Source organism: Pseudorca crassidens, chromosome 12 (genome assembly GCF_039906515.1).
Source record: "Pseudorca crassidens isolate mPseCra1 chromosome 12, mPseCra1.hap1, whole genome shotgun sequence".
In the NCBI taxonomy this organism is placed as follows: Eukaryota; Metazoa; Chordata; class Mammalia; order Artiodactyla; family Delphinidae; genus Pseudorca; species Pseudorca crassidens.
This window is the reverse complement of record NC_090307.1, coordinates 80,617,032-80,642,477: the sequence shown is the minus strand read 5'-3', so window position 1 is coordinate 80,642,477 and position 25,446 is coordinate 80,617,032. Positions and strand designations below refer to the sequence as shown.

The window sequence follows — 25,446 nt, the reverse complement described above, 5'->3', positions numbered from 1 at the left end:
TTTCATTCAGATATGCTACGCAAATCAGGAAGGTTGGAAGAACTTTGCTAGATGCCAACGTTGGACTAGGCCTTTGCTGTCCCTGGTAAAACAAGCACATTTTCCTAGGCACAGTTTGTGGTCCAGCCTGCCATGCCAGAGAGCCCGTCCAGAAAGCGGCATGTCCACCCAGTGCTGATACAGCCCCAGAGGGTGGAGCTGCCCGTGCCAGCGTTTCATGTTGCTGCTTTCCCCAGAATTGGCCCCATTTCCAGAAAAATACATTTATGTAATAGACATCTAATATCTGTGAAGATCATGGAGAGGATGTTCCTTTTAACGGCATCTGCAGGATATACTGAAAAATAGCCACTAAATTTTAGTCACGGCCACAGTCATCAGACACAGTCGGTTGTGTCTGCTTTCCCCTCCAAGCATGTCTGGGTAATGAGCACAGATGGTAAAGGTGAATCCTACGTCCTGTCTGCAAAGACTTCCTTGGTGGGTGGAAAGCGATATAGAATTTCCTTCCGCCTTCTCTGATTAAATAGCCATTCATCCTCCCACTTTCTCTTCTTCCTATCCTCTCTTCCTCCTTTCTTTCTATCCATCCTTCCATCCTACCATCCCCTCCTCCTTCATTACATCCATCCATCCATCACCCTTTCATCCTTTGACCTTTTCACCCTTCCATCCATCCATCCATCCATTCTTCCTTCCATCCATCCTCCCCTTCCCCATCCTTCCATCTTCTCATTCTCTCTTTCATTCTATCCATTTGCCCTCCCATTCTTTCATCTTCTCATCCTCTCTGTCCTTCATTCATTCCATCCTTCCACTTTTCACCCTTTTCCCCTCTATCCACCCATCCATCCATCCATCCATCCATCTGTCCAACTAACATTTATTTATACACACCCCTTCTCTGCTCCATCTGTGGCCATGAGTGCAGCAGCATTGAGTTACGATTACACCTGTGCTGGGTTAGACTTCCTTCTTCTTTTTATTTATTTTATTTTATTTAAAAATTTTTTATTGGAGTAGAGTTGATTTACAATGTTGTGTTAGTTTCTGCTGTACAGCAGAGTGAATCAGTTACACATATACATACATCCAGTCTTTTTTAGATTCCTTTCCCATATAGGTCATTACAGAGTATTGAGAAGAGTTCCCTGTGCTGTACAGTAGGTCCTTATTTTACATATAGACTTGGTTCTTCTTGCATAAGGGATCTGGCCTCATCACTTAGTGGCCCAGTGCCTCAAGGCTGCCATCTGTGTTTGGGAGATCATCATGGTACCTATTGCTGCAGGGTTTGACTGCATCCTCTTCATCTGCCAAGGGTCGTAGTGGGTTGAGGGAACTGCTGGATGTTTCAGGTGAAAAACATGGCTTGGCTTCTTCAAGGTTAAGCCCCTGCTATACAGACAGCCAGTCGAACCTGGTCATAGTGACGTTAACATCAGGTCACCTGAACCCTCATTCTGTGCTGGGCCGCGTGCCAAGCACATGATCCCGTAGAATCGTCATCCATCCTTCTTGGGTAGGTGCTGTGGTTTCCCCCATCGTCCAGGTGAGAACACTGAGGCACGAAAAGGTGAGATCACTTTCCTGAGGTCACAGTCAGGACCCAGGCTCCAGACTCCCTGACCCCAAAGCCTGAGAGTGTAACTCCTACACTGCACGCCCTCTGTGTAGACGCCTCTGTGACTCTCCACCACTGGACGCTCGTGTGGAATGAAATGCCGCCCCCGCTGCCTGCTCTTCTGCAGCTACGGTTCGGGGTGAGCCGGCCAGCGCGTGCTGCTCTAGCAGGAGGCGCCTTCCTGGGCCTTGCTGCAGACCCCCGCGGGGGGCAACTCTGCAGGCACACTTGAACTCCTTAAAGCTGAAGGGCAGCAGACCTCCTGGAGAGGGTGACTTTTAGGCTGCCTCTGTGGAAGGCCTCTAGTCTTAAATGAACACCCCTTCCTGGGCCCTCCATCTGGATCTGTGAATATTTGCGAGGCAGGTTTGCTTTGGCCACAAGAGGGCGCCCAACTCCTGGCCACACCTGAACAGGGCCCTGGGGGAGTTGGGGGTTGGGGAGAAGGCGGTGAGGTTAATTTTGGAGCAAACTCTCTTCAACTGATCACCTAAACTCCTGGGGAAGGGGAGAAATGTTTCAGAACCAGCCCAAGAGGTACATTCTATTCAGCTGGGGCCGAGCTAGGGGCTGAGAGCTCCAGCAACAAAAACCACAGGTTCCGACCCTCAAGGAGCTCACAGGCCTGGAAGATGGAGAATTAAAATGCAGCGTGATGAGTGGCCGTCTTCATCCAGATCGATCATTTAATAAACATTTCGTGAGCACCTACTGTGTGCCAGGCTCTGTGCTGGTTGCCAAAGACGGAGAAACGAACAATACAGAGTCACTGGCCTCAAAGACCCTCAGTCCACTTGGGAGACAGAGCCTAAAAGAACAAATTTGGAAAATATAGGAAAGTGCAGCCACAGAGATATATAGAGAATATTTTAGGAGGATGGAGGAGGAACACCAACCCAAGCCAGGAGGAAAGGGGGAGTATCAGGGAAGGCTTCCTGTAGGAAGAACACTCAACCCTGGTTGGGATGGACTGGGGTGTCAAGGAAGGCTTCCTGGAGGAGAGGACACCAGAGTTGTAAAAAAACATATGGGGCCTTGACCCGACAAAGAAGGGGAGGGTTTCCCAGGCCGTGGGAAGAGCATAAGCCAAGGGCTGGAGGTGAGGAGCCGCACAAAATATGTGGCTGGAGCCCAGTGGGAGGGAGCCGGAGAGGGTGGCAGGGCCAGATGGAGGTGGGGCGTGGTTACTGGGTACCACGCTAAGGAGGTTGGGTCCCCCCCGCTCTCACTGGGTGTGCTAGGGATACATTTCCCTCTCTTCCTTTTTCTGTCTCCCTTTCAGAGCCAAGAAGAAAAGCAAGCCGTTGAACCTCAAGATCCACAGCAGCGTGGGCAGCTGTGAGAACATCCCCTCCCAGCAGCGCTCCCCGCTGCTGTCCGAGCGCTCGCTCCGCTCCTTCTTCGTGGGACACGCGCCCTTCCTGCCCTCCACCCCTCCCGTCCACTCCGAGGCCAACTTCTCCTCAAGTAAGTCCCCGGCAGCTGCACCTGCTGCCCTCCGCGCCCGGGGCGCACGCTCTTCTTTTTCTTCCGCGAAAATACTTGAGAAATGCGGGCGGAACACGCCTCATCCACGGTCCGCCTGCCACCTCCACCTGCGCCACTCATGCCCCTGGGGATGGTTTCGGAGAGAAGGGGGCATGATTGGGAGGCTGTTGTCATTGGTTCCATGTGCCTCCTCTTTTTAGGCCTGCAGGTGTGTAGGGATGACAGCGGGAAGCAAGCATGCAGGGCATTAAAGGAAACATCAGCCTTTTCTCTCCTCTGCTTCTCAGCAGTCCGGTCACAGGATTTTTTCCTGGCCGCTGTGGATAAGGCATCTCTGATTCAATGTTGTAATTTTCTCCCCCACCGCGGGTCAATGCACATAACCTTTACATCTCAAAGATGGATTTGGGTTCAAACTGGGCTGAGCGTGGCCTGGAGTGGCTTACATTCTGCTCCCATGAATTTTGCAGCAAAGTGGTTATTCCTGGGAGAGGAAATGGAACTTTCTGGTGATCAAGAGCTGAGGTTTCAGAAGGTGTTTAATCTTCTCTGCCTAGAGGCCCCTTTTGCTGAACAGGCACAGATGTGGTCAGAGGGGGTCCCCTGAAAAAAGCCCAACCAGTCTTCCAGCCAAAACAAAAACTTTATTGCCTGGGACTCAGGAAGAGGAGGGGTGCTAGAATTTGTAGGAAAGAGCCCCTTGCCCTTAATACAGCCAGACTGCGTCCACATGTTGATGCTCTGATAAATGATAAGTGTTGTTTCCTGAGCACCAGTATGTGCTACTCACCCACATGTGTGGTATCATTTAGTTCTTGCAATAATCAGTGGTACAGATGGATTATTCCCATTGTATAGATGAGGAAACTGAGGCCCCGGGACATCAAAGAATTGCCTAAAGTCGCACAGCTATGGAGTAGTTGAGTCAGGATTTGAATCTGATTCTTTCTCACTCCAGAGTATACAAGCTTATCTATCATGCCTGATTTGATAACCAAGTTCCTCAAATACCCAGTGGGATACCTTTCTCTAAATGTGGGGTTCTATTCTTTATCTTTACGTAAGGGTTTTAAAACTGTTTTTAGGGAGGCCATGGGCCCTTTAAGAATTGGATGCAATCTATTCATTTTCTCCCTGGAACACTGCACACGTGACATCCAACACAAATGTCCAGTGTCAAGACTGTTGGGTTCAGAACCTCTGCCTTAGCCCAGCTGGATGGTTGGCCCGGGGCAGAACTGTGAACTCAGTTCACAAGCCACAGACGTGTCTCATGAGTCCACTGCAGGCATCAGTGGGGGGTCTGGTACCAGAAGAGACTTGTGTGGACATCAGTTAGGATGAGTTCCAGAGCCTGGCTTATCTCAGTGCCCAGAGGGTAGAGGCCCTGAATCAAGCAAACTAAAATAGTACTCATGACACACGTCGACGCCAGAAGGGGCCAATTTATCAATTTGTCAAGAGAAATCACCGTCAGAGAGACTAGAAACACTCCATGACGGTGGGTGGGCCTGCGTGGCAGTCAGAGGGCTGCGGGGTGAGCCTGGAGGAGAAAAAAGGGGATGACATATCCGATGTGTAATGACAGCAGGGTGGGGCAGGGTGTCACGGCCCTGGAGGGAGCTGCCTGGGTTCCAGTCCCTGTTCTGTTACTTTGGAGCACTGTGCGGACCTCGAGCAAGTCAAGAGCCTCTCTGAGCCTCAGTTTCCTTCATCTGTAAAATGGGGATAACAATAGCTTCACGCCATAGATGGTTGTGAAGATTAGATCAGCTCACATTTGTCATGTTGTCTGCACAGTAGTTGGCACAGAGTAAGTGCCTGATAAATGATAGCTGTTGTTCTGATGGTTATTGGCTCCTTAGCCTAGTAGCGTTTCCATCCTCTGGCTCTATGGTTAATTTTGAGGCAGTGGCTAAATGCCTTTCAGTTCACACTCCCCACTTCCAAGCCCTAAGAGTGCTTGGAATTTACCTTGGCGTGATGCTGGGTGGCTGCTTCCAGCAGCCATCTGTCTTCGTGCATCGCCATCCCATGAGTGAATGTCAGCATGGCCACCTCAGAGGGCTTGACCATAGCCCTGCACTTTAATTCTGGCCAGAGGAGAAACATTTCCAGCTTGCTGGAAAAAAGAAAAAAAAACAAAACCACAACCCACAGACTTGCACTCTCAGACCTCTGCTTCTGCCAGGGTTTTGTAAGGATTCGCCATAGCTCCCCACTTTTCATGCCTGCCCCATCTGCATCTGAGAGGAGAGGCTTGTCTGCTTGCCTGTGGGCAGGAGCAAAGTTCTGAATTAAAATCAGCTCCTGATACTAAGATGCCCTAGAAGCACCATTGTCTCTTTGGACAGTCCTGGTCCTTGTATGCAGAGAGGATGCTCTGATCTCCCAGGAAGGAGAAAGATAGCACTTTAGTCTCAGTGGGGGAACAAGTGTGTAACCCAAATATTAGCTGGACCCCTATGGACCAGTCCCCTTTTCTTCGATCCTAACAAATGATAGAAACAGAGGCAGCCTGTTGGAATAGGCTCCAGGTCAGGAAATGAGACTCTCTCTGCTGAAGTCTCAGTGTTGTCACCGATTGTCTGTATGACCTTTGTCCCTGCTGAGCACATCACCTGCATTGTGACAGTTAAGATTCACTGCACTCTGAGGCAGACATCGTCATTCCCATGTTACAGATCAGGAAACTGAGGCTCCGAAAGGTCAGTGATCTTGCCCGTGTTGTAGATTTTGAACCCAAATGCATCCCGTCTTCCTGTCTCTATCTGGGTTTCAGTTTCCCCAACTGTACAATAAGAGACTCCACGCAGGTCCATTCCAGAGCCTAGAAACCCTAAGGCTTACCCAGTGAGTATGCAAAGTGGCTTTTCCTAGGCAGATCTTTTGACTCACTTAGAATGCTGATTTTGGAGTCTCCAGGCCAGGGCTGTTGGGAGAACACAGCTGCTGGCACCGGCTCCCCCATGCTTCCTACAGTCCCGATCTCATGTCACTCTGAGTTGCAGAGGAGAACTTCCTGCCTCTGGGCCCCAGTGCCAGCCTTCCTCCCATGACCCAGCCAAGGGAGCCTCTGAGGCTGTGTCCCTGCCAGTCTGAGTCTGTCCTCCCGTTTGTCACAGTCAGCTCTGGCTCTGGCTGTGCTGTAAGGGTGGTGATCCTGTATCTCGTTACCCCTGATGGTAATGCCTGGAGTCAGCACTGGGAAGATTCCAGCTGCAGAGTGGCCGAGTCTTGGACCCTTGGGGTGCCTAGCCACCTCGGATGGGCTGCGAGAAGCACTTACCTCCTTGGGGCTTCATCCTCCTTCCTTGGTCTGGGGGTGACAAACAGGGGGAGGGAGGGAGGTAGAAGGAGCCCTGGCTTCTGAGGAATCTGTTTCTAAGGTTAGCTATGGACGAAACATAAGGTATTAGACTCTGCTGCTCAGTGTGGAAGATGCTGACTCAGGGGTGAACCTGTTTCCCAGAGAAGTAGAGAACCACGGACTTACCTCTCCATCCTCGCTGTAGTTATTTATTCCATGCTGCCTTCATGCATGCTATGTTACCCCTGTGGTATCTGATTGGATGCCCTCCACCCTTGGACCATTTTTGGTCCAATGAGCTGTGTGTCTTTGGCTCGTTGGAGGGCATCTCTGATCCCAGCTGACTTAGGTAGCCTCTATGATCCCTATAAAGAGACTTCTTCAGAATGAAAAAAATGCCACCTACAGCATCATTCATTACTGGCTGGCAGAAGTGATTTGGGGTTTATAGCAACTAAGTGGTGGCTGACATATCTTTGGGCACATCACTGAACCCTGTGGGCCTGTTTCTACCCGGCAAGGATGTAGTGAGGACAAAATGAGGAAATCATGTAAATTTCCTAGCACAGGGGCCAGAGCTTAGAGCACTGAATCTCAATAAAGGGTAGCTCGGGGAGCTATTGCTGTACATTATGTGATGGGATAGCTTGTAACAGTGATGAAAATAATGGTAATAATAGCAATGGCTTTTATTGTGCGTTGCCAATGCCCCAAGCATCATCAGTTCAGGAGAGGCAATTTACTTCTATTATTTTGTTTAAGCTTCACAGTCCTCCATCAGGTAGGTACTATTATGATCCCCATTTTACAGATGAAGAAACTGGGGCTGAGAGATTTAAGTAACTGGCCCGAGGTCACAGGCCAGGAAGGAGGTGGAGTTTGCAGTCATTCTGAATCCGCCCGCCTGCAGTGCTGGGGTGTGAAATGGCCACGCTGTCTCCACTGGAACTTGCTTGCTCAACAAGTAGGGAGCTTCACTTGTTCAAGGTTTCTCTCTGGCACCCTTGCTTAGTTGGGGGATTGTATGGTGGGGGCCAGCCTTGCTCCAAGGATGCGTCTTGTTCACCAGAGCGTTGTGCCTGCTTAGCGATCAGCACCCGTGTTGGCTGGCAAACTACGACCCCGCCGGACTCTGGTGCTGATGTTTCGGGGCCCCACCGTGCCAGGTGGTAGCCATTCCTGTGGGGACCAGGCAGCTGCAGAACGTGGCCAAAAGATGTCATCCTGAACATCTTTGGTGGAAGGTGAGGAATGATGGGGGACTTTTGCCACCTGCAGTTTTCTGGGAGTTTATTAGCTGCCTGGGGGTGGGAGGTTGAGCACTTCAGGGCAGCAGCTACAAAAGCCAGCAAGTGACTGATGACACCCGGACATCCCCACCTTGGCCCCAGTGGCACCAGCTGGAGTTTGATACGAGGCCCCGATCTTATGAAATACTGTCCTTTACCAGGTGTTGGAAAGACAGCATGCCCTCGCCTCCTCCCAGCTCACCATGCCCTCTTCTCATCTCTTCTCCAAGCAGCTCCTGTTCTTTGTCCTGGAGACACAGCGACAGGTAGCTGACCCTCAGTTGAGGGCCCGGCCTCCTGTGCCCTGAGGCTGAGTCAGAAGCCTGATGTGTTAGGGTGGCAGCAGCAGGTAGCAATAAAGACTGATGAAGCCGAGCTGTGGCCTCCCAAGGAACCAGGCACTGGGAGGGTTGGACAGAGACTCAGGATGGGGGTGATTATATATTGCGGTTTAATGATCCTTGAGACCAAGGTTCATTACCCTCCCTCCGCCCGGAAGAGGGGTAGGAGGAGTGTGTGTCTTGACAAAAATTGGCTGCCTGAACCATATTCTCATCTCCGAATCAGGAGAGATTTTGAGAAATTTGTGTCTGACCTGATTCAGTGGTGGCAATTCCAAGGGGAAAACATATATCCTGTTGGAGTGACCTGAAGGACTTTTCTCCCCAAGAATGAGCCAGCAGAAGGCCTGCTCCTACTGCCCTCACCCAGGAGACACAAGAAGCACCCGTGTCCCATGTCACCTGGCATCTCTGCTATATTTAGAAACCAGCAGGTTGCTAACGCGTACTGACCTTCTGCCCTTGCCAGGCAGGTGCTGGTGTAGGTGCTTTACAGGCGTTCAGATATATACACCTGGGAACAAGTGAAATGATACAGAAAGTTGCATAATGAAACATTCGTTCCTTGCACCATCCCTCTCCCAATCCTGCTTTTTTTTTTTTTTTTTTTTGCGGTACGCGGGCCTCACACTGTTGTGGCCTCTCCCATTGCAGAGCACAGGCTCCGGACGCGCAGGCTCAGCGGCCATGGCTCACGGGCCCAGCCGCTCCGCGGCATGTGGGATCTTCCCGGACCGGGGCACGAACCCGTGTCCCCTGCATCGGCAGGCGGACTCTCCACCACTGCACCACCAGAGAAGCCCCCAATCCTGCTTTTTAAAAACCCTTTCTGTGTCTGCTTCTTCTGGTGGACACTTCCACAATTTAAACTAGGTTGTACCAGGTTGTTGTGCTCAAAGCTTGTCCCAGAGCAGCACCACCTGAAAGCTCGTGAGAAATGCAAATTCTTACTTTCCTCCTTCCAGACCCACTGCATCAGAAGCCCTGGGGAGTGTCTAGGATTCTCTATTTTCACCAGCCCTCCAGGGGATTTTGCATGTGAACATTTGAGCATCACTCGGTTATATGTCATTTTTTTTAAAGCTTCTTTTGGAAATAGTTTCAAACTTACAGAAAAGTTGCAAAAACAATACAGAGGATTCCTGTACCCCTTAAACTCAGAATCACTAGTTTTTAACATTTGTTTACATTTGCTTCTTCTCTCCAGTTCCCCCGCCCCCAACCCTGCTTTCTCCCTCTCTCTCTCTCTCTCTCTCTCTCCCCCTCCTTCCTTTTGGTGGACCATTTGAGGCTAGGTTGTATACTCTCTTATATAGCCACACAGAGTTACCAGATGTAGTAAACTTATCTGATAAGACTGTCATCTAACCATCTTCCAATTTCAGCAATTTGTCTCAATAGCATCCTTTAGAGCATTTTTTTTTTTTCTGGCGCAGGATTCAGTATGGGGTCACCTACTGCATTTAGCGGTTGTGTCAAGGGCTTGTGTCAAGGAACAGTTCCTTAGCCCTTGTCATTTGTGACTTTGATATTTCTGAAGAGCAGGGACCAGCTACTTTACAGAATGTCCCTCAGGGTGGGTTTGTCTGATCTCTTCTCACGGTTAGACTCAGGCCGTGCAGTCTTGGCAGGACTTCTGTGTAAGTGGTGCTGTGTTTTACCTTGTGCAGACCCTCTTTGTGGGCCCAGGGCTGCCAGATCTTTGACTTTTTCAAAAGAAGTCAGAGACCGTGACGTTTATGAGAAGGCTCCCAGTTTTAAAATGTAAGCACCCAGTGAAAAATCTTTCAACGATGCGTGAACCAGTTTAAATAACCCCATGGGCTTGTGGGTCCTTATTTGGTCTTGGGGTTCCCAGTTTTTGACCTCTGCTCTAGAATCATGGAGGTTGCAACTGGTAGGTGCCTCAAAAATCACTGAGTGCAAGCTCTCATTTTACAGATGGAGAAACTGAGGCCAGAGAGTGGAAGGGCCTTGCCCAGGATTACAGAGCTGGGGTTTGAACCTAGGTCTCCTGGGGCCTAACTAATGGTTCTCTCCGTTACACCAAGATGGTTGCAAAACTGAAGCTTCTGAAAGTGCTACTGAAAGTGCCCGAGAGGAGGGAAACAGTGCCTTCATTTAAAAGATGACATGTTTTGTGTGTACGGGGGCACTGGTGCTGTGTGTGTGTGTGTCGGGGGAGTGCATGCAGGTAGGTATGTATGTTTTATGTGAGGCTACTGCTGGATTAATTAATTAATTAATTAATTTATGGCTGTGTTGGGTCTTCATTTCTGTGCGAGGGCTTTCTCTAGTTGTGCCAAGCAGGGGCCACTCTTCATCGCGGTGCGCGAGCCTCTCACTGTCGCGGCCTCTCTTGCTGCGGAGCACAGGCTCCAGACGCGCGGGCTCATTAATTGTGGCTCACGGGCCCAGTTGCTCCACGGCATGTGGGATCCTCCCAGACCAGGGCTCGAACTCATGTCCCCTGCATTGGCAGGCAGACTCTCAACCACTGCACCACCAGGGAAGCCCCTACTGCTGGATTTTTATCAACTCCCTCTTCTCTGATCGGCCCGTATATTTTGGAATTCCTTCCTTAGCACAAAGAGTTTGGGCTCAGCATGCAATGGGCAACCTTAGACCTTTTGTTATGATTGCTCCCACCAGGAATTGTGGCAGCAAAAATCGGTTGGCAAGTGGTTGGTGCTAGGAGCCAGGGGGGCATCTGTGCTTCTTGGAGTGAGCCCTGATTCTCAGTCAGGTACACACTGGCAGCACGGGCATCCCGTTCCCTGTCATCAGGACCTGTGTCTGATTGTGCCTTTGTCCTAGTAACAACCCCTCCTGCACAAATAAGTGTTTTGAACGGACAGCACCATTTTTGAGCGTTCACTTTGTGGCCAGTATTGTGGGCCTTCAGCTACTCAGGATCTAGAGAGCAAAGGAGAGAGGGCTCTGCGTGTTGCCCTCCAGAGCCGTAGAGCTGGCTGGCTTGGGCATCACTGAGGCAGGAGCTGAAGTGGCTAGACTTCGATGTAGTCTTTGGGATTTTACGGATGGCTTTCCTGCTTTAACTGACCAGAGAAGCAGGCTCCCAAGCAAAACTGCCAAAAACTATTTTGTTAATCAGAAGATAAGCAGGTCGTTATCGCTGTACGATGGTGGTAGCATGGACATGTGTCTTGGTTTCAAGTGACAGTAAACAAACTTGAGCTTTTTTTTTTAGTGTCAAGGTCATTTATTGGCACATGTAGCTGAAAAGTCCAGGGGTTGCGTGAGCTTCAGGCTTGGCTGGATCTAGGGGCTCAGTTCATGTCAGGACTCCGTATCTCTCAGCTCTGCTCTTCTCCAGGTATGGCTTCACCCTTAGGCTTTCCATGTGGTGGCGATATGGCCTTAGGAGTCTCAGCCCCTTCCCTCTTCTGGTCCACAGTAAAGGAATGAGATTGTTTAAGTCTGAGATTCACTGAGTCAACCAGCGTGACCACATGCCACCTCTGAACCAACTGGTAGGGCCAGGGAAATGGGATGGAAATTTACTGGCTTAACCCTGGGCTGTGATCTTTACTTTTGGGCTTAGAAATGGAGGATTTTGCCTAAAAATGGAACATGAATGCTGGGGAAGCTGACAATCAGTGTCCATTAGAGTGAAAATGATTAACGAGGGTCCCTGTCCTCAGGGGCTTTGAGGAGCATCTTCCTGGCCAGATTAATTCATGATCCAAGATGGTGGGGCCACGTCTCCCCTATTGTACAGACAACCCTTTCCTTTTTGTGTCTCCCTTGGGCTGTGTTTCTCAGTGATCCCTGGCAAGGAATTTCTTTTCTATCCCCCTGACACTCCTGGAGGGTCTCCAGGAAGCACACAACCTGCCAGGGAAGGTTAACCCCCGGTTCCAGGAGGAGACTCAGCTCCACTCTCAAGGTGAAGCCGTAGCATCCTGGCATTAGCCAGGCACGGAATTGAGAGTTACACAAACCTGGGTTTGAATCTCATTTCTGCCATTTATTAGCTAACACCTCTGAGCCTCAGTTTCCCCATCCTCAAAATGGGCCTAATAGGCCTTTCTTGCAGAGTGGTTATCAGGATGAAATAAGAGGATGCTGAGCACCGTGCCTGCTGCCTAGGAAGCCTCACCTGTGTTGCTGTGGTCATCGATACTATTATACAGCGTCGGGGTTTCGGTCAACTTTGGTCCTCCCTGGTTTCTGCTGGACATCAGTCCACCCCCCACCATACCTAAATGGAACCATCACTACTGATTGAATTCCTGATATGTAAAGCGTGATACTGAGTGTATCAGTCCTTGTGGGCTGTTCGGGTCCTTGTGCCCATACCTGCCATAAACGACATGTCCTTTGCTACTTCTTTTCTTTTCACAGACGTAGAGTCTGCTCTTCTTCTCATCCCCAGGACCGTGCTCCCGGGCTCCGCTCCTGACCTTTCCTGTCACTCAAGTGCCACACAGGCTGTCCTGCTCTAGGGTGTAGCTCTGATAACTCTAACTTCCATCCCAGGCATTTTACCTATCTGTTACTCCTTTTGAGTGGGAAGCGTCCTCCTTCTCCAAAGAACAGGCTGCTTCCTAGGCCTCAGGGGGCCTGTCCCAGCCCCCCATCCCTGCTGGCCTGGGGAAATCCCGGCATTTCCGTGCCGCCTTTAGCCTCAGCACTTCCTGGAAACCACAGCAGCCGCTGCGAATACTTAGGCCAGGGCTCAGCTACTTTTTCTGTAAAGGTCCAGAGAGCAAATATTTCCTTCCAGCTTTGCAAGTCGACAGTCTCAACGACTAACTCTTCGATAGTGTCGTGAACACAGCCTTAGGTAACCGAAGGGGCAGGGCTGTGTCCCAATAAAGCTTTCTTTACAAAACAGGCAGTGGGCTGACTTGGGCTCAGACTTCAGAGCTAAACAAGACCGCGTTTCAGAGCCCAGCTTTGCCCCCTACTGGCTGGGAGGCCTCGGGTGAGTGAGGCCTCTGAGCTGCTGTTTCTCATCTGCAAAGTTAGGAGAACGGTCGGGTCTCCCTCATAGGGCAGTTGTAAGATTAAATGAGAGAACGCCTGTAAACTGCTAGCACAGGGCCAGGCACCTGGTGAGCAGGCAACAAGTGTCAGCAATTACTATTTATACAATGTTACTAATGTGTGTATCTGTTATATATAACACATATACGTTATATATGTTACATACACACACAGAACTGAAGCAGTGTGGTTTTTGGTGAGGCTTCTCCACTCACCTTATTTAATGAGGCCACTTGGTCCCCATGAAAAACCAATGTTTTTCTCCAAGGCCCCATTTCCTGTCGGGGGCTGCCATGCCCACAGCCCAGCTCATCCACACTGAGGTGACTGCCCCTTCACAACCCTTTCTGAGCAGTCTGGGATTCTGTTTCCATGGGCATTGGATGGGGAGGCAGACTATGAAATCGAGGTTTGCACCAAGGACAATACAGCCTCTGCTCACGTGTAAACTTAATTCAGATGTATGGTGTGGGGGATCCAGGCATCTGGACAGAGGCAGCAGCCCTTTGGTACCCAGTTTCTCATCCTTTTGGAAATCTCACAGAACCTGGACAAAGGAGTGGGGGTTATTGGCGAAAGAAGGGTACCTGGCTTAGAGACCTCCAAGACTGCATTTGTCAGGGCTTTTTCTGGTGCAGAGACCCACCACATACCAGCTTCAGCAAATAAAAGGGAACTTTCTGGTTTAGGTACTGAAAAAAAATCTAGACATAAACAAGGGCTTCAGGAATGGCTGGATCCAGGAACTCAGTGTCATCAAGCCATGTTCTTTTTCTCTCCCATCTCACAGTCCTGCTTTCCTCCTTATGGGTGTCGTTCTCAGTTAGGCTCTCCCTTCATGGTGACCCTTGGCTGCTTCGGGCTTCCATCTTTATAGATCTAAGTGCATCAACCCCACTGAACCAATTGGATTGCGATGAAGGGGAATAGATCTCCAAGGAACACCTGGATGATGTAACTCCCAGAACAGGGATGCTGAGCAGGCAAGAGCAACAACTGCCCCTATAAAAAGCCACTGATCAGTGGGTTGGGTACCTGTGATTCATGCTCTCACTTGTTTCTCTCCTCATTGAGTAGCCAGGGGGATGAACGATTACTAATTCAGAAAAAGGGAATGAACCTAATTGATGAATATTATTTCCTTTTCTGTCGACTTGAGATTCCTACTTTCAGAGGGTGTCAGAAATCTTTCTTTTCCCCTTCACCGTCGACTTCCAGCTGGCTGTGAAATAAGAAGGAACTACTTCTAGCCTGGTGGTTCCAACCTTGGCTGTCTATCCCAATCACCTGGGTGAGGGGGACTTTTCAAAATTCTGATTCCCAGGCTGCAACCCTGTCCAGTGACATCAGAGCCGCTGGAGGGTGAGGCCCAGGCATCAGTACTTTTTATGCTCCCCGGGTGATTGCAATGTGCACCCAAGGCCGAGAATCACCGATCCAGCCGGAGTGGCCAGCGTATTCAGAAGCTATCCTAGACAGGTGCAGGTAAGCTCTTGTAGGATTTTCTGAACACCTCTGTCAGCAGTGTAGGTGCTGCAAACTTTCTCTTCTCATCTCAAGCTCTGGATATAAGCAGAAGCCAAGTTTTGGTCTGCAGTGTCATCCCATGTGATTTACAGGTGTTGGGGTCCTGCCAGGGCCGTGATTCACCACTGCCATTCCTGCTTGCTAACACGCTGATTACTGCCAGATTATCTGGTCCCCTGGCTGCATCTTCCGCCAGGTGGGCACCGAGGCGTCAGCACAGGCCTCTGAATGCACATTGGCAGAGGTGGAGGAAGCGGGTGGGCAGACAGGTGTGAAATACAGACGGGACTGTGGTTCCTGGGGCGGATGACAGACAGATCAGGCTATGGGGACAGTGCCAATGAGGAGACTTGGACAGCTGTCCAGAGGGCCTCAAATATCTGCTTTTCCCCTCCTGGGTCATTCATTCATTCAGTGCTTGTGAAGGGCTTACAAAGTCAGGAGCTGTGCAGAAGTCTCAGAATCAAATTGTTGACCCCATACCTAAGGTTTAAGCAGGAGGAAACCCTGCAGTTCCTAAATGCTGGCGCTGAAGGGTCAGCTGCCTCTGAACCTCTTTCCCATCCCATTCTCTGAGGCTGGGCCCAGAGTCTGGGTATTGAACAAGCTCCCTTGGAATTATGTCACAGAGACCAGCCCCCAGAGGAGGGTTAGGGCCTGGGGCTCTTTTCAACTGGCTTCCAGCCAGATTAAAAAAAAAGAACAAGAAACAAACTGTGTTTCCATGAAGTATGTTAGTGAACTTAATAAACAGCCCTTTAGTTTGAGATAACATCCATCAAAACTTTTTGGTGTTAAATGTCCTTTTTAAAGTGAAATGATGGGTAATTATAGATGGTGATTGTTTTTACATAGTGTCCTTACTTAGAAACAGACACGGCTAACTCTAAGCTGTCTCCCATTTATTAAATTTTCAGGTCTACAAAATTCAAGTCAGGAATCCTTTCTCTAGACTGGAGTTTTAAAGGTTGATTATTAATATTATTGAACAATAAAACCCCTTCTTCAAAAAGAAGCTTATATAAACCCCCAGTATATGAATCAGCAGGTTGAAAGGGCAGTTGTTCTGGGTTATGTCCATCATAACCCAGATGTGTACCATCCCCGAGTCCCCTCAGTGGTGGCCTCTGAGACACGTCTTTGAAACTCAGTTTGGAGCTGCTATCCTGGAAATTTCTTTAAATGATGATTTGAGTGGGAACCCAAGGCTCTAGGACAGACAGTGTTTTCCCAAACTCCTGATTCCTAATTGGGTCCACTCATCCCAAGGCCAACATGTCAGTGATGAATTAAAAAGACCCTCCCATCCCCCACCAACCCCAGAATGCACTTAGCACTAAGGTGCCAGGGGGTGTGGTATTCATTGTAACAACCCTGATGTTCTCACTTTGAAAAACAAGAAGAGCATGGTCTAGGGAAGTGACGCACTTTCTCAGGGTTACCAAGAGGGAGGAAGGACTTGGGGTCAGGACTTGGTTTACCTTGAGGTCCAGAGCGCTTTTCTGCTTTCCCTTATGCTACGAAGCCAGCTGTGGCGTGTCGGAAGGAACTTTGAAAATATTCAGGAGCTGTGGCTTTTCCAACAGTATAACTTTCGAGTTGATCTCTTCAAGAGCCATTCCTCCATCTGTCCACCCAACCAAAAATATTTCAGAGTGCCTCCTCTCTGTGTGGGTACCAGAGATATGGAGATGTATAGACATTCAAGATCTCCATCTTCACGGAACATCCAGACTGCCGGAGGAGACAGAGATGAGCCAATTTCGGTGGTAATGAGAGCTGTAGAGTGGATGTCCAGGATGCTATGCAAATTAAACCAGAGGCATGATGATGGGGGTGGGGCAGAGCAGGGATGCCTAGTCAAGCCAGGGAACCAAGGAAGACTTTCGTGAGCAAGGGCTGTTTATGCTGAGACTTGAAGGCTAAGTAGGGTTAGCCAGATGACGAATGGGATGGACATGCATTTAAGGCAGAAGGAACAGCCCAGGCTGAAAGCGTTGGACAGGTTTCAGGAACCCAGGAGCCTGTGGATGAGGCAGGGCAGAGAAAAAGAGGTGAGACTGGCAAGGCGAGCTGGAACCAGATCCGGGATTTTAGTTTAGTATCTGGGGTTTAATTTCAGTGCTGAGGGAAGCTTCTAAGCCTCAGGCACTGACTCGCCTGTGCAGTTTCTACCCGTCCCTTCAGTGGCATCTTCCGCTCTCTGACAGGTGGATCTGACAGGTTGAATTGAGATCCCCCCAAAGGTATGTTGCAGTCCTAGCCCCCAGTACAGAATATGCTCTTATTTGGAAAGGGGGTCATTGCAGACATAATCAGTTAAGATGAGGTCATACTGGAGCAGGATGGGCCCTTCATCCAATATGACCGGTGTCCTTCTAAGAAGAGGGAAGTTTGGACACCAAGGCAGAAACATACAAGGAGAATGCCATGTGACCATGGAGGCAGAGATTGGAGGGATGCAGCTGCAAACGAAGGAGCTCCCAAGATCGATGGCCACCACCACCAGAAGCTGGAGGAGGTAAGGAAGGGCTGCAGTTAGCCACAGAGGGCACATGACCCTGCCGACACCTTGATTTCAGGTTTCCGGCCTTTAAAACCGTGAGAGAATATATCTCTGCTGTTTTAAGCCACCCAATTTGGGGTACTTTGTTACGGCAGCCCCAGGACACTAACATGCGTCCATAAGGGGTACATCTTCAGCCCTGACGTTTGCGAGCGCGATGCTCATGAGTCAGTCTCCCGGTGACTGTATAATCAGTCTGGGAGTAAACTGGGTGCTTTTTGGGAAAATGACATGAGCTCTTCTCAGCTGTGAAATTGCTCATCAGTCAGTGCGTTCGAGTGATCACCTCGCAGACGGCCTCCTAGTGACCATAAACAGTTAGTGCTGCTTCGCAAGCTGCCCCGCTGGCTCCCTGGACGGCTGTTTGCCACGCAAGAGAATCTGGACGTGCATCCCTCAGGGACTCCTGGCGGAGGAGGGGGTGGAAACCAATTAGACACAGCTGTTGCCGCCCACCTCAGGCACGAGGGTCTATACTGCCTGCAACACTATGGGAATAAGCTCTTTGGATTAAGCCATTTTCCCAGCCAAAAAAGCTTCAGCGGAAGCCCGTTTGCATCCTGTCGTCGCCCCACTTTCTGATTTAATGGTAAACTGGGTAAGGCACCTCTTAAATCACAAAGGACACCCGCCAGTCAGATGCTGGTGCCTATGGAATGGGTGTTGAATGGATTAGAAAGCCACAGTGTGAGTCGGGGTCTGCCATTCCTCACTGTGCAGTGTTGGCTGGGTTAGTCAACCTCTCTGAGACTCAGTTTCCCTATTGGAAAGTGAAGATTCTGCTACTTCCCCCACAGCAGCATGATAAAGATTAAATTCAAGAATGGATGGCAAAGTGCCTTCTGTACTGAAGAATTCTGCTCCATTGGGGAAGGCTGATCGAGAGGACTGCCAGGCAGGCTGACAGAGGCTTTTTTTAAAAAAATTTTTATTGAAGTAGAGTTGATTTACAATGTTGTGTTAGTTTCAGGTGTACAGCAGTGATTCAGTTATGCATATTATATATCATTCTTTTTCAGATTCTTTTACATTATATGTTATTAAAAGATATTGAGTATAGTTCTCTGCGCTATACAGTAGGACCTTGGTTATCTATTTTATATACAGTAGTATCAGTTAATCCCAAATTCCTAATTTATCTCCTGCCCTTTCCCCTTTGGTAATCATAAGTTTGTTTTCTATGTCTGTGAGTCTATTTCTGTTTTGTAAGTAAGTTCATTTGTATCATTTTTTTTTTAGATTTCACATAGAAGTGATATCATATGATATTTGTCTTTCTCTTTCTGACTCACTTCACTTAGTATGGCAATCTGTAGGTCCATCCATGTTGCTGCAAATGGCATTATTTCATTCTTTTTTGCAGCTGAGTAATACTCCAGTGTGTGTGTGTGTGTGTGTGTGTGTGTGTAATATATATATATATATATATATATATATATATATATCACATCTTCTTTATCCACTCATCCTAACAGGCTGGAGTGAAGCCCCCCACCCCTCTGTTTGGGGTTCGTGGTAGGAAACATCCCTTGATCTTACTGAAAATGACTGATAAATGGTGGCTGCAGGGAGATCTCCCAACCCAATGCTGTTTTGGGTGTTCTTCTCACTGTTTTTTCCTTTCTCTGAAATATTTTAAAAATATATATCCCAAATGAAAAATGGTATATTTGCATTTATACATAATACGTATGTGTATGTGCTGATATGTGTATGTTTATAATCTATATACACTCTAAAGAATAATAATAAAATGTTAATGCAATATTTTAAAATAACAGGTGGGCAAACTATGACCTGTGGGCTGGCTGCCTGTTTTTGTTAATAAAGTTTTATTCAAACCAGAGCTGGGATTAGTGAGTGGCAAGTGAGGCAAGGTCATATAAGTACTTATATAAAAGTTTGATATTTTGTTTCTCATGGATTTTTTGAACTCATTTAAAAATGTTGCATCAAAATATATTTATCTTGATACCTGAGTGTTTTGGCCACACCCTTAAATTTTTTCCTGCAGGCTAGTGCCTTACTTGCTTCACCCAAGTCCCAGCCCTGATAAAATTACTCAGCAATCCGAACTTGAACTTAAGAACTCGAGCATCTCAAGCTCCTGGAAGCCCTTTATGTGCATTCCCCTTCCGTTCCCCCGAGGGATGACGCCATCCTGGATTTGTTTTACCATGTCTTGCTTTTCTTTGTGGGAAACCTCACATGTACGTGTTCCTAAACAATACGTAGTTTAGTTTTGCATGTTTTTGAACTTCACATACTCTGCAGCTTTTTTTTTCTTGAATATTCTGGTTTTGAGATTCATTCAGATCTATGTGAATAATTGCATTCATTTTCATGCTGTCACATCCTGTGTTTCACCAACTCTAAGATGCACGTGTCTCTCCGCAGTTCAGCACCTCTGAAGGTGGACTGTAATTTGCAATCTATGGTACCTCATGGTCTCTGTCCTCCTGGCAGGGTCAGGCTGTCGTTGTCATTCGTCACCCATCCAGTGCACACAGACGTGGCTCTTCATAGTGTCGTCACTTCTGAGGTCCTCTGCTTTGTTGATCTTAACATGAGTTGAGTTTCATTGGAGTTGAAAAAGTCTTCAAAAATATCACACCATGACTTGGCTTTGAAACAAAAAATGTCTATACATATTGTCTATGCAGAAAGGCTTAAGGACAGGCAGCATGATATATGATAAAATATGTCTAAATAAATCTGAAAGAGATTTTGAAATAACACTAAATTTAAGAATTTTAAGTGTAAGAAAGCACTGTGTCCTAGATAATTGGCAGCCTCTTTCTATCTTAGTGGTTCATAAATTAATGACCTTAACACTCAATGGCATCTTAAAGGTCAGTGAAATATGGTAATATTCCATTGTATGACTAGACCACAATGAATGCATGCATTCCTCTGTTGATGGACACTGGGATTTTTTTTCCCTCTGTTTTACTTTGAAGCATTCAACTTAATGAGATCAGAGTTTCTCGACTTCAGCACTGTTGACACTTGGGGATGAGTAATTCTTCATGGTGAGGACTGTCTTGTGCATTGTGCGATGTTTAGCGGCATCCCTGGCCTTTCCCCCCCCCGAGATGCCAGTAGTACCCTTCCCCCAAAAACACATTTAAGAAACCAAAAGCGTTCCAGACATCGCCAAACATCCTCTGGGGGCCAAAATCACCCCACGGCTGAGAGAGAACCACGGGACTGGAAGATGTATGATTGGCGGCCACAATGGTTGCATCAATTTATATGTTCGCCAGCAACACATGGGGTCCCTGGTTCTCCCTATTTTTGCCAGCTTTCACTTGGCCAGACTGTTGAACTACTTTGCCCATCTGGTGAGAATAAAATGGCGTCTCAGCTTCATTTCCGTTCATATTTCCCCAGTTGCTGGTGCGGCTGAGGATCTTTTCAAAGGTGTTTTGGCCTCTCACGTCTCCTCCTCTGTGAAATGTCCGTGTCTTTTGCCCATTTTTTTCTGTTGAGTTGTTTCTTTTTTTTTTTCCTTATTGATTTTTAGGGACTAAAAATATTCTGGGTTCTAATTCTTTGTTGTATGTGTGGCATATATCTTCTGATTTGTGGTGTGCCTTCTCACTTCCTTTATTTTCTCTTTTGATGAATAGAAGTCTTTAACATAAATGTAGTCAAATGTATCATTTCTTTCCTTTATGGCTTTTGCTTTTAAAAAATCTTATTTAATAAATTCTTTCTGCCCTGAGGTCATAAACACATTGTCCTACCCACCTGGAATTGATATTGATGTATAAGGGCAGCTTTCTTTCTTTTTCTATTTCTTTTTTTTTTCCCCCCAAGTAGATAGCCAGCTTCCCAGCACCATTTGTCAAATAGGCTTTCTTTTGCCCCACTGATCTGCCGTGCCACCTTGTCATTAGTCAGGTGTCTAAATTCACTCAGGACCATCCTGTACTTTTTATTCTGTTCCGCTGGTTCTCACTTCTTCCTATCCCTCCTTTTTCCTTTTTCATGTACATCTGGATAATTTTTTTTTAATTTGCTTTAATTTTCTTTTTACAAACAGTCTCTCTTAAATGCGCTGTGGTATCCCAGAGTAGAAAAAGGACATTGGAGGAAAACGTAGTGAAATCCAAATAAAGTCTGGTGTTTACTGAAGAGCAACGTACCAACATCAGTTTCTTAGTTTTGACAGATGTACTGTGTGTATGGAAGAAGCTGTATGAAAGGTATATGGGAATTCTCCGTACTATCTTTGCAGCTCTTCTGTAAATCAAAAAGTATTCCAAAGTAATAAGTTGATTAAAAGAGATTTCTTAACAATAATTTTTTGGCCTTTTCTGTTACTAATGCCTTCTCTAATCCTTAAACCCATCACTTACTTTTACATTTTTTAATTTATCATCTCTTGGGTTTAAACCATTTATCTTAACCTTTGATCTCTCTTGCCCTCCATCTTTTAAATTTCTGCTTCCTTCACTGACAGTCATTTTTTACTTTCAGTCTTCTTCCTTTTCTCTCACTACGTAAGGCAAAAACTTTTACTGTCTTCTGTTTATTGGTATCCTAACTCATTTGAACTTGCAGGTTATTCATCTCTTTTAGTTTGCTCTCACCTTTAATCTCTTCATAATCACCTATCCTCCCTCCCCGCCCCCCCCCCCCCGGCTGCGTCAAGTCTTAGTTGTGGCACGCGGGGTCTTTGTTGAGGCTCACGGGCTTCTCTCTAGTTGTGGCGTGCAGGTTTTCTCTCTCTAGTTGTGGCACACAGGCTCCAGGGCGCGTGGGCTCTGTAGTTTGTGGCACTTGTGCTCTCTAGTAGCGGCGCGCGAGCTCAGTAGTTGTGGCGTGTGGGCTTAGTTGCCCCGAGGCATGTGGGATCTTAGTTCCCTACCAGAGATCAAACCCGCGTCCCCTGCATTGGAAGGCAGATTCTTTACCACTGGACCACCAGGGAAGTCCCTATCCTCCCTTTAAAATATTATATATTTTAAATACATATTATATTATCATATATTTATATATAATATATATTATATAAATATACATTATACTTAAAATATATAAGTGTATATATATATATATATATATATATATATATATATATATATATATCTGCTTCTTTCTGAATACATTCTCTTATTTTTGGTCGTGTTTGTAACAGCAGAAAACCCTGGCCATGGGGAGACAGTAAGGAGAAAGCAACAGGAGACCTGCTTCCTTCCTCCCCAGAGTTTTAGCAGCAGATTCTAGCTTTTCCAGAGGGCCACCCCGCCGGGAGACTGGCCATGGGTTAACCCTCCACAGGCAGCTGTTCTCTGAGTGCCGATGGCGTGTTTCATTTGCTGGGACGGCAGCTTCCATAACACTTCGGGCAGCATCCATCGCAACTATGTGGCATCGCCTCCTTGAAAATCCACGGCCCAGTGTCAGTGCCTCTGGGCCTCCCTCATCTCTGTCAAAGGAACTTGGTCTCACTGCTCTCACATCCCCAACTTCAGGATGGCCAGAGAGAGGGTCTGCTTCTGGGCCTGACTCAAGTTCTCCAGGAAGGTGGATATGATTTATCTCAATACTGACGTTCCCCTTGCCAAGAAAAATGCCATCAACTTGGAGGTAAGCCTAGCTGATTCCAGAGTTCTCAGGACAGGCGGATCATTTCTGGGGCTCTGAGTGCTGGGTGCGGCTCATCTAAGGGAAGCCGGCCCCGAAGTCCTACCTTCCTTGTGGCCAGTTCACGTGACAATGGAAGTATGACTTGAAATGGAAAGCCCTCCTCAGTTGGTGTATTTCAGTAGCAGCCTGGGGGAGAGAGAATTCCTGTAGGACCTTATCCCATCCCGGGGGCATCTCCCTCTAGCCCCTTTCTGCTTGGAGTGAAATTTCTCCTCCTTTTCGCCTTGGCCTGGCAACTGTCTGCCTTCATGGTTGGCCAGTGACAGTTGGGCGGCTAATGAACGCCTGGCAGACTCAGGGGCTTCCAAACTCTATAGGGAATCTCAGCTTTGTGAGGGCCTTTCAAAGCTCCATCTTATACACCTAACTTTCTCCTTCCATCAGAATAAATACATTTTTTATGAGGGCTTTTATGATTTTTTTTTTAACTTTGGACTGTTGTTTAACGCATGGTAACAGCTCGCATTCTGTATAATGCTTTTTGGCTTAAAAGTGCTTTCTTGTGTATTATCTCATTTGATAAATAATGATAATTACCCCCATTCTACCCCCAAGGAACTTGATTCATCTTGTTTGTGAGCATGTAGAGAACACTGAGGTTTCATTTGCATTCTGGGTGTTAATCAACACTTAGAAAAGGAACCGACAAAAGATTATCTAGATTTATCATCATATTATTTAGCACATTGGAATATAGATGAAGAAAAATAATTAGGGCATGAAAAATATAGATAAAAGTCAAGATTTTTTTTTTCTGATGGCGAAGAAAATACCTAGATTAATAATAATCACACAGAAGAATCATGAAGTTGTTTTTTGACCAAAAGAGTCTAAATGTTTTTTAAACACAGAAATAGTTATAGGTCAGGCCATGATCCAGGCTTGTAGTTTTAAAATGGCAGCTCCAGATTCAGCCGTTCATTCATTCTTTCAATAAACTGTTCAGAGCCTTGTTCTACCGTCTGTCTCTTGTCAGCCTGGGGAGCGTTTTTAATTTTCTTGGAGCCCATTGGCCTGGGTTGCGAATTCTCAGGTCTTTGGTGAATCAGTACCAACAGGAAAAAGTACCGTCGTCCTTTATCTGCAGGGTCCCTGCTCTTTGCAGAAGGCACAGTCCCGACCTCTGGTTTGTCCAGCTGTCATTAACACCCCTCCGTTCCGCCCATCAGGGCCTCTCTCCCTCACCCATTTAACGACCACAACTCCCACAAAATCTGTGTCCCCAGTCCCTCCCTATTGTCACTTCCTAGTTAGTTCTCAGATTGCATCTTTCCATTCATGTTTCCCTGCTGGGTCGAAGCCATCACTACCACAGCCACAGCCTCCTAACTCCTCCTCTCCCTTCCCCTTCTTCCAATCCATGACCCTGCTGCAGCCCATGAGATCTGTGCAGAAGGCAAGTCTGGTCAGTTCCTCCTCATTCTTCCACGACCCCCATTGCTCTTAAGTCAGAGGCAGGACTCCTCAATGTGGCCACCAGGCTGTGTGCTCCGGCCCCTTCCTCTCTGGCTTCATTTTGCACCATTCACACACACACACACACACACACACACACACACACACACACACACACTCCCTCTCTTTTCCTCCCCCACCCCTCCTCTCCTGCCCTCTCTTTTTCTCTTTGCCTCGTCTCTCCACTCTCCCTCTTCCAGATATACTGGTTTCTTTCAGCCCCTCATAACACCCTATTCTCTCCAACCCCAGGACTTTTGCACATGCTGTTCTCCCAGCCTGGAACACAACCGAGCACCCAGAATATGCGTCAACCCTCACTCTGCAGTAGATTCGCATTTCCATAAGGAGATACTGAAAGGCATTATTCATGGGAGTACATTAGGCATGTGTAGCACCACTTCCTTAGAACTTAAGGGTTTTCCTTGCTTTTCCTCGGTGTGCTGGGAGGAACCCAAAACTGCTTGAGAGAGATCTCCCTGGCCTGTCCATGAGCACTCCTGTCACCCACTTTTGTGTGAGCGCAGTGGGCTGAACAATTAAGCAGAGGGTAGCACACTCAGTGAAGCTGAAGACAGTCCCCCTCGTAGAGGACTGGCTGCTATTTCTTATTTTGCAAAAAGCAGAGCTTATGGAGAGTATGTGCAGTTCTTTTTTTTTTTTTTTTTGTATGTGCAGTTCTTGATACGCCAAGTAAGTCTCTGGGATGGTACCAGGACTGCACCGTTTTGACTTCCCACAGGTTTCCTTTCACTGACCTACATTTTGGTTCTTACATTTCCTCATCATTAATTGAAACATTTTAGGATAGTCCCAAGAGGGGTTTGTTGAGGATGTTGGTTGCTATGGTAACCAGTATCCTGTGGAGGACCTATTTCTGCAGTCAAGAACAGGAAGAGTTGTGATTCTCACGCTCTCTTGTTTCGTTTTTTATATTCTGGAACCAGTGACATGGTCAGGTGACTGTGTTTTCCTCTTTGTGCTGGCTACCAGGAAGCTTAAAATCAAATCCTTGGCCAGCTGCCCACAATTGTCAGTTTAAGTGTTATGTCTATTCTCCTTCTAGGCTTTACATTTGTTTCCTACTCTCATTTTCTTCTTGCTGAGCTTTTTTTTTTTTTTTTTGCGGTACGCGGGCCTCTCACTGTTGTGGCCTCTCCCGTTGCGGAGCACAG

At 47.5% G+C, this 25,446-nt stretch overlaps 1 protein-coding gene across 1 annotated transcript in view; it reads left to right on the top strand.

Moving 5' to 3' along the window:
* The window catches only part of KSR2 (kinase suppressor of ras 2), a 400,467-nt gene that overhangs the window by 232,743 nt on the left and 142,278 nt on the right, over positions 1–25,446 (top strand). The window contains exon 5 of the mRNA XM_067700755.1: positions 2,907–3,091. Within this exon, the coding sequence (XP_067556856.1) occupies positions 2,907–3,091 (185 nt within the window). The remainder of the gene's footprint in view (positions 1–2,906; positions 3,092–25,446) is intronic.